The 13,966-nt window shown below is 30.9% G+C and overlaps 2 protein-coding genes across 2 annotated transcripts; one reads left to right on the top strand and one right to left on the bottom strand.

Moving 5' to 3' along the window:
• Positions 1 to 784: 784 nt before the first annotated feature.
• Positions 785 to 1,707, top strand: LOC138337849 (uncharacterized). The gene is made up of 3 exons (XM_069288282.1): positions 785 to 898; positions 1,266 to 1,323; positions 1,400 to 1,707. Exons 1-3 carry the CDS (start codon positions 785 to 787, stop codon positions 1,705 to 1,707), a joined length of 480 nt encoding a protein of 159 aa, XP_069144383.1.
• A 1,649-nt stretch (positions 1,708 to 3,356) lies between these two features.
• Positions 3,357 to 12,980, bottom strand: LOC138337848 (uncharacterized). The gene is made up of 11 exons (XM_069288281.1): positions 12,883 to 12,980; positions 12,509 to 12,512; positions 11,670 to 11,819; positions 7,510 to 7,656; positions 5,546 to 5,935; positions 5,333 to 5,428; positions 5,143 to 5,283; positions 4,519 to 4,581; positions 4,035 to 4,441; positions 3,801 to 3,936; positions 3,357 to 3,650 (listed from the first exon to the last, which is right to left on the bottom strand). Exons 1-11 carry the CDS (start codon positions 12,978 to 12,980, stop codon positions 3,357 to 3,359), a joined length of 1,926 nt encoding a protein of 641 aa, XP_069144382.1.
• Between the last annotated feature and the right edge of the window lie 986 nt (positions 12,981 to 13,966).

Here is a 13,966-nt window from a genome sequence, read left to right as displayed (position 1 = left end):
AAGCAACATTTGGATTTATTAGTGGTGTGACTGCCCCTATATTGGTAAATCATAAAAGAATCCATACACCTCAAGATGTAATTGAAGATATTAGAGAATTGTATGGGGTTGATATATCGTACTAACAAGCATGGCGTGCTAGAGAACGTGCACTAGAAATGCTCAAGGGTAAGCCATCAGAAGGATATAAAAAGATGTCGAGATACATATGGATGCTAAATAAAGTGTATCCAAATTCATATATAAGGATGCAAAAGAAGGAAGATAATAAATTCATGTATCTGTTCATAGCCCCAAGACCGTTGATAAGAGGGTTTGACTACTGCAGTCCTGTAGTTGTAGTGGACGTTGAACATCTTGGCGGGGCTTACAAGGGTACTTTTGTATCAGCAAGCACACTCAATGGTGCAGGTATGACTGTTATAATTTTGATGTCATGTATAACCTATATTATAGTTATATTAATATATGTTAGTGTAAACATCGTGTATCGTGAAGTTAAATGTGATATTCTTTGTAATTAGGATGCATATTGCCATTGGCATATGGTGTTGTAGACACTAAAAATGACTGTTCGTGTACATGGTTCTTCAAAAATTTCAAAAATGCATTTGGTTAGCGTGAAAACATGTGTATTGTATCAGATAGAAATAAAAGTATCATAAAGAGTGTAAGCATTGTATACCCAAACGTACCTCATTGTGCATGCATATGACATCTTTGGAAGAATGTATGTTCAAGCTTCAAAAGGAGTAAAAAAACAATATGTGATATATTTTACTCAATGGCAAAAGCATACAGAAAGGAAGATTTTGATAAATTAATGGCTAAAGTTGTGAAGGTTGATCATATAGTGAAGGATTACCTTGAAGAAGCTGGTTATGAGAAGTGGTCAAGAGTTCATTCACCATAAACAGAGGTAGAATGATGACTTCGAACATCGCTGAGTGTATCAATGGATGCCTTGTCGATGCACGTAAGTTAACTATAATAGACTTCTTGGAGGAAGCTAGACTTTTATTTGGTAGTTGGAACTATAAAAATAGAGAAATAGCGTCATATACAAAGGTCACATTGGGCCGAAGATTTGAGGAGATATTGATTGTAAACGCATCTAAAAGTTCAAAGATGAAGGTATTTATCAATTTTATTGAATTTCTGTTTTATGTATCAGATACAAATTGATTTTCAACGTTAAGTGTTTTTTTTAAATGATATCTAAATTGTATATTACGTAATGTATCACTAACTTCTTAAATTTTTAGGTTGTTCCATCATCTGAATATATTTTCACAGTTCATGAAGCCAGAAAAAAGATACATTGTATGCCTTGAGAGGTAAACTTGCACATGTTGAAGGTTTCAACATGATGAGATACCTTGCGCACACGCAATTGCAGCTTTGAAGAACAAGAATGTTACCAATTTGCACCCATATTGCTCTGATTACTACAAGTCGTATGCATTAGAAAAAACGTACAAGGTTCTAATGGTTCCAATGCCAGATAAGGAGGATTGGAACATTTCAGAATGTGTTTTAGATGAAATTGTCTGGCCACCTAGGTACAGAAGGTTTGCTGGACGACCAAGAAATCGAAGAATGAAAAATGCGAATGAGAAAATAATAGTGAACAATAATTGTTGTGGGCAGTGTGGACAAGAAGGACATAACAGGAGAACTTGTACTTTCTTCCCGAAAGAGAATTGAAAGAATGTTTTAAAATAGGACATTAGTGTTCATGGTACTTCTATCCATGTTTTTGCTTATAATTTGGACTAAATAAAGTTTATTGGTTACACAACTTAATTTGATGTTCAAATATATGACTTTGCAGTTTAATTATGTGCCAAATTTAAACTCCAAATTTTATAAATAAATAGATTCAACAGTGGTGCGTTTTCAATGTAATGGTAATGATATAGGAGTTTGTTTGTGTATGTGATGTATCATATACATGAATAGTATTGAAAGGATGTTATATGTTCCGTATATATTGTATTTTGAGATATTCAAGTGTACAAAAAAATTGATTTGCTCAATTGTTTACTATATGATTCGTGTGTACATCCTTATTAGTTATAAATTTGATATATTTTATTCAACAGTGTTTGGGTTTCAGTGTAACAGTAACTCAAGCTGAGTTTATTTGTGTATATTATGTATCAAATACATTGATATGAGTGAAAATATGTTATATTTTTCGTGTATCCTCCATTATGAGTTATTCTAGAGTCCCAAAACTTGACTTGTTCAAATGTGTACGACATGTTTCGTGTGTAAGACCTTATGAACTATAATGTTGATATAGTACATTCCAGTGGTGCTTTTTACTGTAATATAAATCAGGGTTTAGTTTGTTTATGTATATGATGTATCATATACATTCGTATAATTCAAGTTGCTAAGTATATAACTGCAATATCATGTACATATAATAACCTATGTATCATATACATCATTTTTATAAGTGACAAAAACTTAAAAATAAAATAATAATGTATCATACACATTAGAACAAAAGTGTCATATACTTCATTTTGTAAATTAGCTATCAAAATTACATAAACTGAAACACTAAAAAATTTGTACCTTGACTTTATAAAGCAACAACTGTTTCTAAAACAATAACTTAAAAAACATAACATTAATAACTAACAAACTATTGTAATACCAATAAGCTTTTAGAAAAAAACAAAAGATAATTGTCTTCAACACAAAACAACATATAAACTTGTTCATCCTGTCCCAGCTAATTACTAATCTATGTTAACAATGTCATCTTCAGTTGGTGTTGTGAATTGACCCTTAGGATTTGGTGGATCGTCATTGTCACTTACGTATCCACCATTGACCTTGTCGATGTCGTATCTCCATAAAAATGCAGCATATCTATTGCGTAGGTAATTTGCTAGATGTCCATCAGTATCAGGTGGTATAACAAGTTAGTCACTCAAAAACTCTGCAAATGTAGCTACGTATAACCCGCAATCCCTACTCTAAAATACGTAATATAAATTTGTAAAATAGCTTACACATATATTGTAGACCAAAATTGATTGAAAATACTTACAGACTATCTTCTTCTTGTTGCATGATACCTTCAGCGTATTCAATGTTGAAAGGAATATGTGACTCTAAAGGTACACCCGTTTGTTTGTCCTTGTATGCATCAAGAGCTTACCAGTTTGCCCGTTCATTGTTTTCAAAGAAACCATTGTCAATCAGGTAAGAAGGTAACATCCTTGAAAATTTTTTTATCTCGTGAGAATAACACGTTTCCTTGTACCCAAAGAAGAGTCATACACGCGTATTACCCTATTATTCAATTCAACAACAGCTAATACCCAATTAAAATCTCAATCATAATTGATCGAAATATAAACATCATCCACTAGATGCCATGGTAACCCAGCTGGTATTGAAAAACCTTTCATGACGTTGATTATTGACCTCTCATGTATTGATACAGCTCTTGCACGATCAATGTGTTCTTGGGTACTATTATCATCATCATCCTCATTGTTATAATACCTATCATGGGTATTGTTGATATGTGTGCTGAACAAACAATTGACTGTTGTGTATCTGTATTGATCCATGCTTCGAAGTTTTGATTTTTTAAGAAGGTAGTAAAAAATAACATCGATGCGCTGCGAATAAGATATAAAAATAATTATGCATTTGAGAAACATTTAATTAAAAAAAATACTTATTGCTGAAAGTGATACATGATTTTGATATGTATACATAACATACGAACACAAAGTATCATATACATCATTATAAAAGCATCTATTTACCTTATAAGTCCAATAGTTCTTAGGCTGAGACATGGCATAAAACCAATTCTTATTTGTCGGAAAAGCAACGACATAATCCATCATTTCAAAACCCAATGAAGATGCTTTTGATTTGTATTTATCTACTGATGGTTTCCTGTAGCATTAAGCGTAATGAAAATATGTTATTCAAAATTGTAACAATAGCTGCAATTGGAAAATTTATCAGATTCAGTACAATTATAGAAAACTTACTTTTTTGAATGAGCTTTAAGAAGCCCTGTAGTAACCCACTCAATAAACTCATCAATCAGATATGAAGGGGCTTGGTTTGTGATCTCACATCCTTGAAATGAAAAATTTGGACGCATTACATCAGTCATGACCGCTTTACCTTTTTCACTTGACCCAAATGAAATTAAATAAGGGGATTTGCAGTTTCTCGAAGGCATCTGGATACGTACATGAGGAGTATTTATTTTGCTTCGGACAACAATATCTGTGATTGGAATGTCAGTTGGTAATTGACTGTCCGAAAGCAAACTTTGATTTTCGGTAAACACCTGATGATTTGCATTAGTAGGCAGACTTCCTAGCTCAGGAAAAAGCATATTCATGGCTTCGCGTGTATCTGGAGATATTGAACCAGATAATGTAGAATCCTACATGGTTTACACTGATAAGTAAAAATATATTGATAGACATATGATACTGATATGATACATGAAGATTAAATTACCGATGTATCTTCGTTCGTTGTTCCTTCAGATAAATGATGTGGCGTTTGTGCTAATGGAGCATCCTGAATAAAAAATGTACTGATCAATTTATGATACCTTAAACATCAAATTATTATACACAAAATGATTTTTAATGTATCAAAGACATATAAAAGCAAACTACGAATTATATAGATGAGACAAACAAATTTAACTAGTCATATAGATATGTATCGGGCAATGGAATGTATCATATACACAATAAATACAAAATTTTAGTATAATACACAGTAACTTGGAAAATACATATGTGAATAGTAAAATACATGTATCATACTAATCCAATTAAACTGCAATGTATCGTAATAAAATAATTAAAATTAAACGAATCATAATTGCACATTTTCATGTATCATTTAAAATTTGTATTAATACTAATAATGACATTAACCTGCTATAGTTACCTTGCTATGTTCACATGTTTCATCAGTATGATGAGTATCTGAATTTGGGATTGAAGTTCTGAAACATCCTTCATTACTTGATGATTCTTCAACGTATCTTCATTCTTTATTTTGTAAATAAAATTAAGTTAATGATAAATTATATAATTTTATTTACAAATTTAATAAAGTAAATTAAACCTGATTGTCAACATCAACTTCCATTTGTATCAGAGAGGTTGCTTGGTGTCCATCATTGCCTTCTTCATCGGAAACTTCAACCATGTTTGGTATAGACTTGCCGCCCATATCCTTCATTAAATGAATTTGTAACATAATGACCTATGAAATTTATAAAATACAGCGAAAATACACATACATAATACATTACCTTTGATTGTTGGGCATCCTCCCTATTCCTAGAATTCATCACCTCAATGTGATTAGCCTTTATCAAATTCACAAGATACTCAAATTTGTTGTCAACCTATTAAAAAAAAATTACCGATTCCAATTTATATGTAAGAATTAACATTAAAAAATAAATAATGTTACTTATGTTTTCCTTCATATGTTGTTTAAATTCGTCAATATCGGGATATACAGACTTATCTTTTGAGACTTGTGAAGATACATGGGCAGAAGATACATTAGCAGGCGGGGTATGTTCTTCAGCTGGCATTGAGAATGACTGATTTAACTGCGGCATTGACTGCTTTGACAAAGTTTTCAAACCCTTTGTTTTATGTGTATCAGTATTCTTTCTCGTCTTGGATGGTGGTGGAGATAATGTATCAGATACACGAGATGATCTTCTCAATAAATGATCAGGAGGGCTTGTTGAAAAATCCTCAAAACCTAACTTATCTTTAGTATGCACTTTTTTTGCACGAACAGGTGGCGTAGATACTTCATTTCTATTGACCTCTTGACTTTCGGGTAAATCAAGGAATTTCAGCTCATCTTGCGTTGGTGCAATGTTTGAACAAGTATTCTACAATTAAAATGTGTAAATGTAATAACAATGTTATGTATGACAAAAAAACAATTATTTACAACAAAAATTATAAAGCTTATAAATACAATATTAAAAGATAATTTAAAATTAATGTTTCCTCGGAGAAAATGCTAGTCAGTAACTTTTCATATTTTGGCTTTTCAGCTACCACTGTCCAATTACATATCCTCGGAATACCATTCGCCACTTTAACAGCAATGTTTGGACTTAGAGTAGATGCACATTCGTAAATTCAAACGTTGAGTGCAAAAGGCATACCCAATAAGCGATACATATGTTTGCTTTGGTTGAAGTCTTGCCTGAGTGATGTAATCAGCTAATTAAATGCAATCTTACCCCAAGGATACATTTCATACCTACAATCTTTGACAATTAGAAATACTTCTATACGTATGAAGGTCTCTCCAAGATGGCATAACAAGAAAGTATTGATGAAGTATATTATTGCCATTTCCACAGATTCCTGTGTGGTCTCCCAATTACCCATTGCAAAACGTTGTATCAATCGACTCTTTTTTATACCCGTTTGATAATAAGGGAAATATTTTTGTAATAACCAGCTCGAAGTTGAATTAGGATACGAAAATTCCTTAACATTTCCTTTGCATTTTAGGCCAGTTACAATGGCAAATTCCTTCATTCCAAACGCCAATACATTCCCATTAGTATGACGAACATGCAGTACATCTTTATTTTCATGTCCCACCTCCAACAACAGCAAACACTTGGTAATCTAACCCTGGAAATTACACTTTGGAATTTCCAAATATGGTCCAAAAATTGTTTTCTTAAACAGTGCAACTCCCTCGTCTTTTATTGATACTTTGATTTTATTCACAAAATCAAAATTAAAGTAGCTCAAAACCTCAATGGATGTGCTGAAATTTTTTTAATAATATAATTCATGCCCAGTTTATACAAAAAATAAAATAACATAATTCATGCACTGTATTTATATGGATGTATATGATACATCATAATCATATTCCTAAATTAAATATAATTTATAAGATGTATATGATAGATTCTATAACTGCAAACTACTACATTATATAAAAACCTTCATATTAAATTTTAAGTGAATGTATATGATACATTAAAGTCAAAATTATAAGACATTGGATTTATAATATGTATATGATACATCGTATTAACTGAACTTATAAACATTGTTACTAGACTTGGTGTATCTGATACATGCTACAACTGTACTACACAGTTTTATTTTACTAAGTAAAAACCACAAAATTATTACCATATTGTGGTCCTTAAAACTGAAAACCACGTAATGCTTTTACTAATCGAAATTTTACTGTAGATTCTTAAAATTTTACAGACACAGTGCTTTCAGTGATACAAAACTCAAAATCATTGACAAATATTATGAATCTGATACACACTATACAATGTACAAAAACATGTTGGTTGTACATTAATTTGAATGTATTGAATCAATCTTCATTGTTAATTTCAGTTTGCTACAACATACAACAATTTAAAATTAGGGTTTTATAAACAAAAACACAAAATTATGAATTTTAAACACATACCTTAGAAAGTGTGGGTCTTGAAACAGTTGATGTAACTTTTCTTGGCCTTTTTTTGTTGATTTCTTCAGTCTTCTTCTTTTGCTCAAGTACATTGTTGTTCTTCATCAACAATGGATCATGCAATCTCTTAGATCTATTCTCAGCCCACTGCTCATCATCAGAATCATAAACAGTTTGGAATTACCACACTCTTCTATGATGCTTGTAAACTCACACAATGAAGAGAATGAAGGAGACACGATGAAGAGAATGAAGGAGAAAATGTTTACCCTTTACAAACTTATAAAATCTGGTTAGAAAGAAGGAGACTCCTACAAAGTATCAAATAGATATGGCTGTAAATTTGAACTGGAATTCAAATTTTATTATTAACCTGTAACGTGTGGAATGGGGAATTAAAAGTAGACAATGGTACACCTACAATGTAGGGGAATAAAAAGGAAAAGGAATAAAAATTAATATGGTAAATTTTAATTGGGGATGTTAATGGGGATGTGGGTAGCTTGAACTAGGATTAAGTTTTGGTAAAGTAAAACTGCCAATTGGGTGAAAAAGGGGTGGGAAATCATGATGTATCTTTTATATTTTTTTAAATGGGGGGAATAAGGGATTTTTGAAATTTTTAAAATAAGTGGGGATCAATGGTTATTAGGATAATTAAAGTAGTGTATTTAAGTAATTTTTCCTATAATGAATGGTAAACACTCGATAAAAAAAGAGAAAATAACTTGTGTGTCTACTATTTAAAAAATAATTTCCATATTTTTCAGTATTATTTTTTTAACGAGAAGTGTCAATTTAATTGAATATTCAACTTCGTATTTTTTCTCTCGCCCCAAATCTTTCCCACGCCCGCGATTGCAATTTTTTATCTCTCGCGATTGCAATTTTTTTCCGGCTACTTCAATTTTCTCTCGCCATTGTAATTTGAAGGTTAGTGTTGAGTAATCTCTCTTAGTTTAGGTTGATTGCACTGCAATATGAGATTTTTGTTTGTATCCATTGCACTTAACTAATCCTTTAATGTAAGCTTGCAATTGTGGTCTTAAAAATTTAATTTCTTCTTTTTGTGTGGATTTATGGTGACATTTCGTTTGATTTATGTTTACGTTACTTGTGTGCCTTTTTGTTTGATTATTTATGTTGAGATTTCGTTTGATTAAAGTTCCTGTGAGTGTCTGGTATTCAGTTCTCTTCTCTAATAAGTATGATCTGTTGTCAGCATCTGTGTAATACAACTTTAATTCAGGTTTAATTCACTTGTTAGAATTTGTGTAATACAACTTCAATTAAGTTTTAGTTCACTTGTTAGCATTTGTGTAATACATGTTTAATTCATATTTAATTCACTTGTTAGCATTTGTGTAATACAACTTCAATTCAGTTTTAGTTCAGTTGTTAGCATCCGTGTAATACAACTTTAATTCCGGTTTGATTAACTTGTTAGCATCTGTGTAATACAACCTTAATTCAAGTTTAATTCACTTGTTAGCATCTATGTAATACAACTTCAATTCAGTTTTAGTTCACTTGTTAGCATCTGTGTAATACAATTTAAATTCAAGTTTAATTCACCTGTTAGCATTTGTGTAATACAACTAAAATTCATGTTTAATTCACTTGTTAGCATTTGTGTAATACAACTTCAATTCAGTTTTAGTTCACTTGTTAGCATCCGTGTAATACAACTTTAATTCCGGTTAAATTCACTTGTTAACACTGTGTAATATAACTTTAATTCACTTGTTAGCATCTGTGTAATACAACTTCAATTCAGTTTTAATTCACTTGTTAGCATCTGTGTAATACAACTGCAATTCAGGTTTAATTCAGTTGTTAGCATTTGTGTAATAAACTTCAATTCAGTTTTAGTTCACTTCTTAGCATCCGTGTAATACAGCTTTAATTCAGGTTTAATTCAGTTGTTAGCATTTGTGTAATATAATTTTATTCAGGTTTAATTCACTTGTTAGCATCTGTGTCATATAACTTCAATTCAGTTTTAGTTTACTTGTTAGCATCTGTGTGATACAACTTTAATTAATGTGTAATTACTTGTTAACATCTGTGTAATACAACTTTAATTAATGTGTAATTCACTTGTTAGCATCTGCGTAATACAACTTCAATTCTGTTTTAGTTCACTTGTTAGCATCTGCATAATACAACTTTAATTTCGGTTTAATTCACTTGTTAGCATTTGTATAATACAACTTTAATTAATGTGTAATTCACTTGTTAGCATCTTTGTAATTCAACTTCAATTCAAGTTTAGTTCACTTGTTAGCATCTGTGTAATACAACTTTAATTCAGGTTTAATTCACTTGTTAGCATATGTATAATTCAACTTCAATTCAGTTTTAGTTCATTTGTTAGCATCTGTGTAATACAATTTCTCTTCATATTTGATTCACTTGTTAGCATTTGTGTAATTCAATTTCTAACTTATTTATATGCAAGCCATGATCACAATAGATACAGATTTAATTCACCTGTTAGCATTTGTGTAATAAATTTTTAATTTAGATTTTATTAAGATTTAATTCAGTTGTTAGCAAAGTGATGCTCTTCTAGCAGATTAATCTATATGTCTCTCTCTAGTCTTTTAATATTAGTAATACACTCTTTAATGATGTGCAGAAAAAATACGACTAATATAGCGGTGTGCTTTACTTCACCAACGTACATGCACATGTGAGAGATTTCAATTGGATGAGTTACCATGTCCACATGCTTTGGCCATTTTAACAATAAAACAGACTGGTTACGAGAAATATTGTTCGGCTTACTATACAAGAAAAAATTTATTGTTGACATATCAAAAATGGATATAAAAGACATACTCAACTGAGAGAAGATGGATTAAAGAAGGCGAAAATTACATGCAGCAATTGTGGACAACATGATCACAACAGGAAGACTTGCAAAAATGTCAGACCTTATGATCAAGAATAAGAAAATAATTTGTTATAGTAGTTTTTTCAAGAAGCTTATTGACTCTACGAATTTGGATCATGTTCGGTTTTATGGTTTATATATTTAGTTCCGCAATCTTTGTTATTCAGTTTAATAGAGTGCTTTCTTAATTGTGAAATCTCATGTTATTCAGTTTACTGGAATGTTTCTATGTCTATAGTTACAATATGATATATAGATGAAATGATATAGTTTACTTGAATAACCTAGTAGAGCTTGAGGCTTGGAAATGTCTTGCTTAGTATATTTGTGAGGTTGGTGAATTTGGGTGATGTTTGGTATGTTTTTGGTTTGTTAGTTTTTGTGTAATATAGCTTTAATTCAAAGTTTAATTCACTTGTTATTATTTGTGTAATACAACTTTAGATTAGGTTTAATTTCCTTGTTAGCATTTGTATAAATATAACTTTAATTCTGGTTTAATTCACTTGTTACCATTTGTGTAATATAGATTTAATTCAAGTTTAATTCAGGTTTAATTCACTTGTGGAAATTTTAAGATTAGTATTGAGTATGCTCTGTTCATTTGAAAATCCTGAAACAATTACCATGACAACATCAATAGGGACACAAAGAAGGAACAACTTCAAATAGAAGACTTACATATAAACAACACAGTTAGGTATATAATATCAAGACTTACAAAATAGCCCAATACAGTTTTTCATAGACATAGTAACTACAAATTTTTAAATTATATAGTTTTCATAGTCATACTAACTAATATAACTATATTCCTTTATCTAACTGGTCTTTCGTCTAAACTTTGAAGGTCACTCGCTTGCTTCCTTCTTGCATATTCCCATAATATAGCTCCAAATCTCTTTCGGAGAATGTCTGCCTTTACTTGTTGATTTAGAATATGTTGGCCTTTACTTTAAACTCCACAAATCCAGCAACGAAAACTCAATAATCCTTACAAAATTCAATATAAAATTATTATAAAAAAATCAATTTAATACTACAAAAAAACACATATTTGATAATACTTACAGTGAATCCTCTTGTTCTCTGGGAACACCTTTAGTTATGAAATGAAACTCAATTTTCTCGAACTCATTTATTTCATTGTATTTTGGTGTTCCCTTCAATTCAGGACACTTATCATAGAACTTAACCACACTTAAATAATATGGTAAAACAACCGAAAGAATCTCAACAATATTTTTTACCCTAAATTCACCCCACCCCTTGCCGGAAATGAATCATACACCTCCAAAGACCTTTGACCAATATCAGACACCACAAAGTTCCATGGACTTTGTGCAATTGTCTTCCAATTCAATATTCTTGGAATAGAATCAGCAACACGAATAGCTATATCTTCATCAACCTTGAACAACACTCAAATATCCTAATTTGACGAGAAAGAGGCAAACCACCAATTCTATAGTACCTATGTGTTGACTTAAGCTCATGCCTCAAAGAATCAGACATATTTTTGTAGACATCTAAACCCCACGGATATAAATTAAATATTCCACTTTCCACAAGGTAAGAATCTCTATTGCTAATATGGTATTCGTTGTCCTCATATGAAAATAAAAAGTCATTAATGAAGTATAGAACAACCAATGAAACAGCTGAGTCATCATCTATGAATTTTTTAGCTAAAAACAGTGCGCGTAGATGACTCTTTGGAATTATGATTTTTTCCAGAAAATAACTACTCATCAAACTATATCTAGAATTGGGAACATTGATAGAAGTGTCATCACTAACACAATTTAAGCCCGTAATTATCCCCAATTATCTAAGACCAAAAAATATTTTTTTGTTATTTATTTCAATAGTAAACACATCATCCGGTGTGTGTTTTAACTCTCTATTTATAAGACAATGCATAAGTTGTAGTTGTGTGCTCGATTTTGGAAGGTCAAGAAAGTACCCAAAACATGTATTCCTAAACAACTCAAGTTGTTTATCATATAAAGATAGTTTGATTTGTTCAATGACACTATGATGAGTGTAACATGACCACCTACTCGAAATATACAAATCAGGATGTTTTTCAGAATTTACGATCCTGCATATGCATTAAACATGAATCAAAAATGTGTTACTACATACTAAAGATGTATGAAGATGAATTTCACATACTATGTGTCGAAGAAATGTAGTAATCAGTTGAATAAAAGATGAATTAAAGTTGAATTAAAGATGAATTAAAATTGAATTAAAGTTCAATTGAAGATGAATTTCACATACTACATCCAAAAAAAAAGCAGGAATCATCACACAACCATTGCTAAACAACAAATAACTAAGAAGTACTAGCACATACAAGATATCTACTCTCTGGTAGAATGACACGTTTGGTTAAATGATTTCGTGTTTTTCCATCATTCACCAGCTTTTTCTTCTCCAATCCATCTTTATTTTTCAAACTTTTTTACTGAAATTGAAGAGGTAAATCCTCAAAATCATCATCACTGTCAACGAGTTTCTTCAATGTAGATGCCAAAGTAACACATATTTTTTTCGATTTCTTCATTGTTTTAACCTCTTTAACTCATTTTTTAGCATTATTTTGCTTCTTCTTCTATTCCTCATTGTTCTTCTCCCCCGATATTTGTGAGATTCCCAAACTAAAACTTGGAACTTCATCCATAGAAGTAGAAGACGAAACTAATAGCTTCTTTCGACTTCTTCGATAAACTTTCGGATTCGAAGTATTAATATCCCTCACTAGACGCGGACTTCTTCTAATACCTTCTTCCATTAAAAGTCATGCAGAAAAATGGAGAAAAAAATAGAACCCCTAATTTTTTGAACAGACGAGATGAGACGAGGAGAAGGAGAAAGAAAAAGAAAAGAGCGAGAGAGGATATGACTTGAGCGAATACGTTTTACTTTGTTTAAAAATTGAATAAAAAGGAATAAATGGGTTCTAAAATTGTTTTAAATTAATATAGCTAAAAGTTGACAAAAATAGTAATAAATAAAAACCATACTTAAATTGGTAATTATAAAATAAAAGGTCTTTGCTTATGTAATTTTTCCATAAAAAAAGGCCAAGATAAAATGGCCCATGCAAAAAAAGAAGCCTTTTACTATATCAACTATTATATTACTAGGGTTTTCAATAGATAATTCGTAATTTAACTTCTCAACTTTCTCTCTCTACTGAATAAGTCGATAGTGAGGAGATTGCACAATATCATTTAGGTTCATGTTCTATTTTTGATGATCAACACTCATGGCCCTCTTTGGTGTGCGTCGATGATTCTCTTCTTGTATAATTAAGATTTGTGTCCTTCTATTCTGAAATTATTGTTGTATTTGTAACCTGGGATTGAAAGGTTCATCTATTTATTCCTTTTTTCTATATAGATGATTAGTATTTTTGATTAGATTGTTGTGTATCTCTATGAGTGAATAGAGGATTGTCATCTTGGGTGCCTATTGGATAGCTCTATATTAGTGTTTCTTTTTATTCATTGTTTGAAATGAATCTAGTTTCTTTTTAAGAGATGGATA

The sequence above is a fragment of the Solanum lycopersicum genome, chromosome 8, assembly GCF_036512215.1.
Source record: "Solanum lycopersicum chromosome 8, SLM_r2.1".
NCBI lineage: Eukaryota > Viridiplantae > Streptophyta > Magnoliopsida > Solanales > Solanaceae > Solanum > Solanum lycopersicum.
The sequence above is the reverse complement of the archived record's forward strand: the minus strand, read 5'-3'. Positions and strand labels throughout refer to the sequence as shown.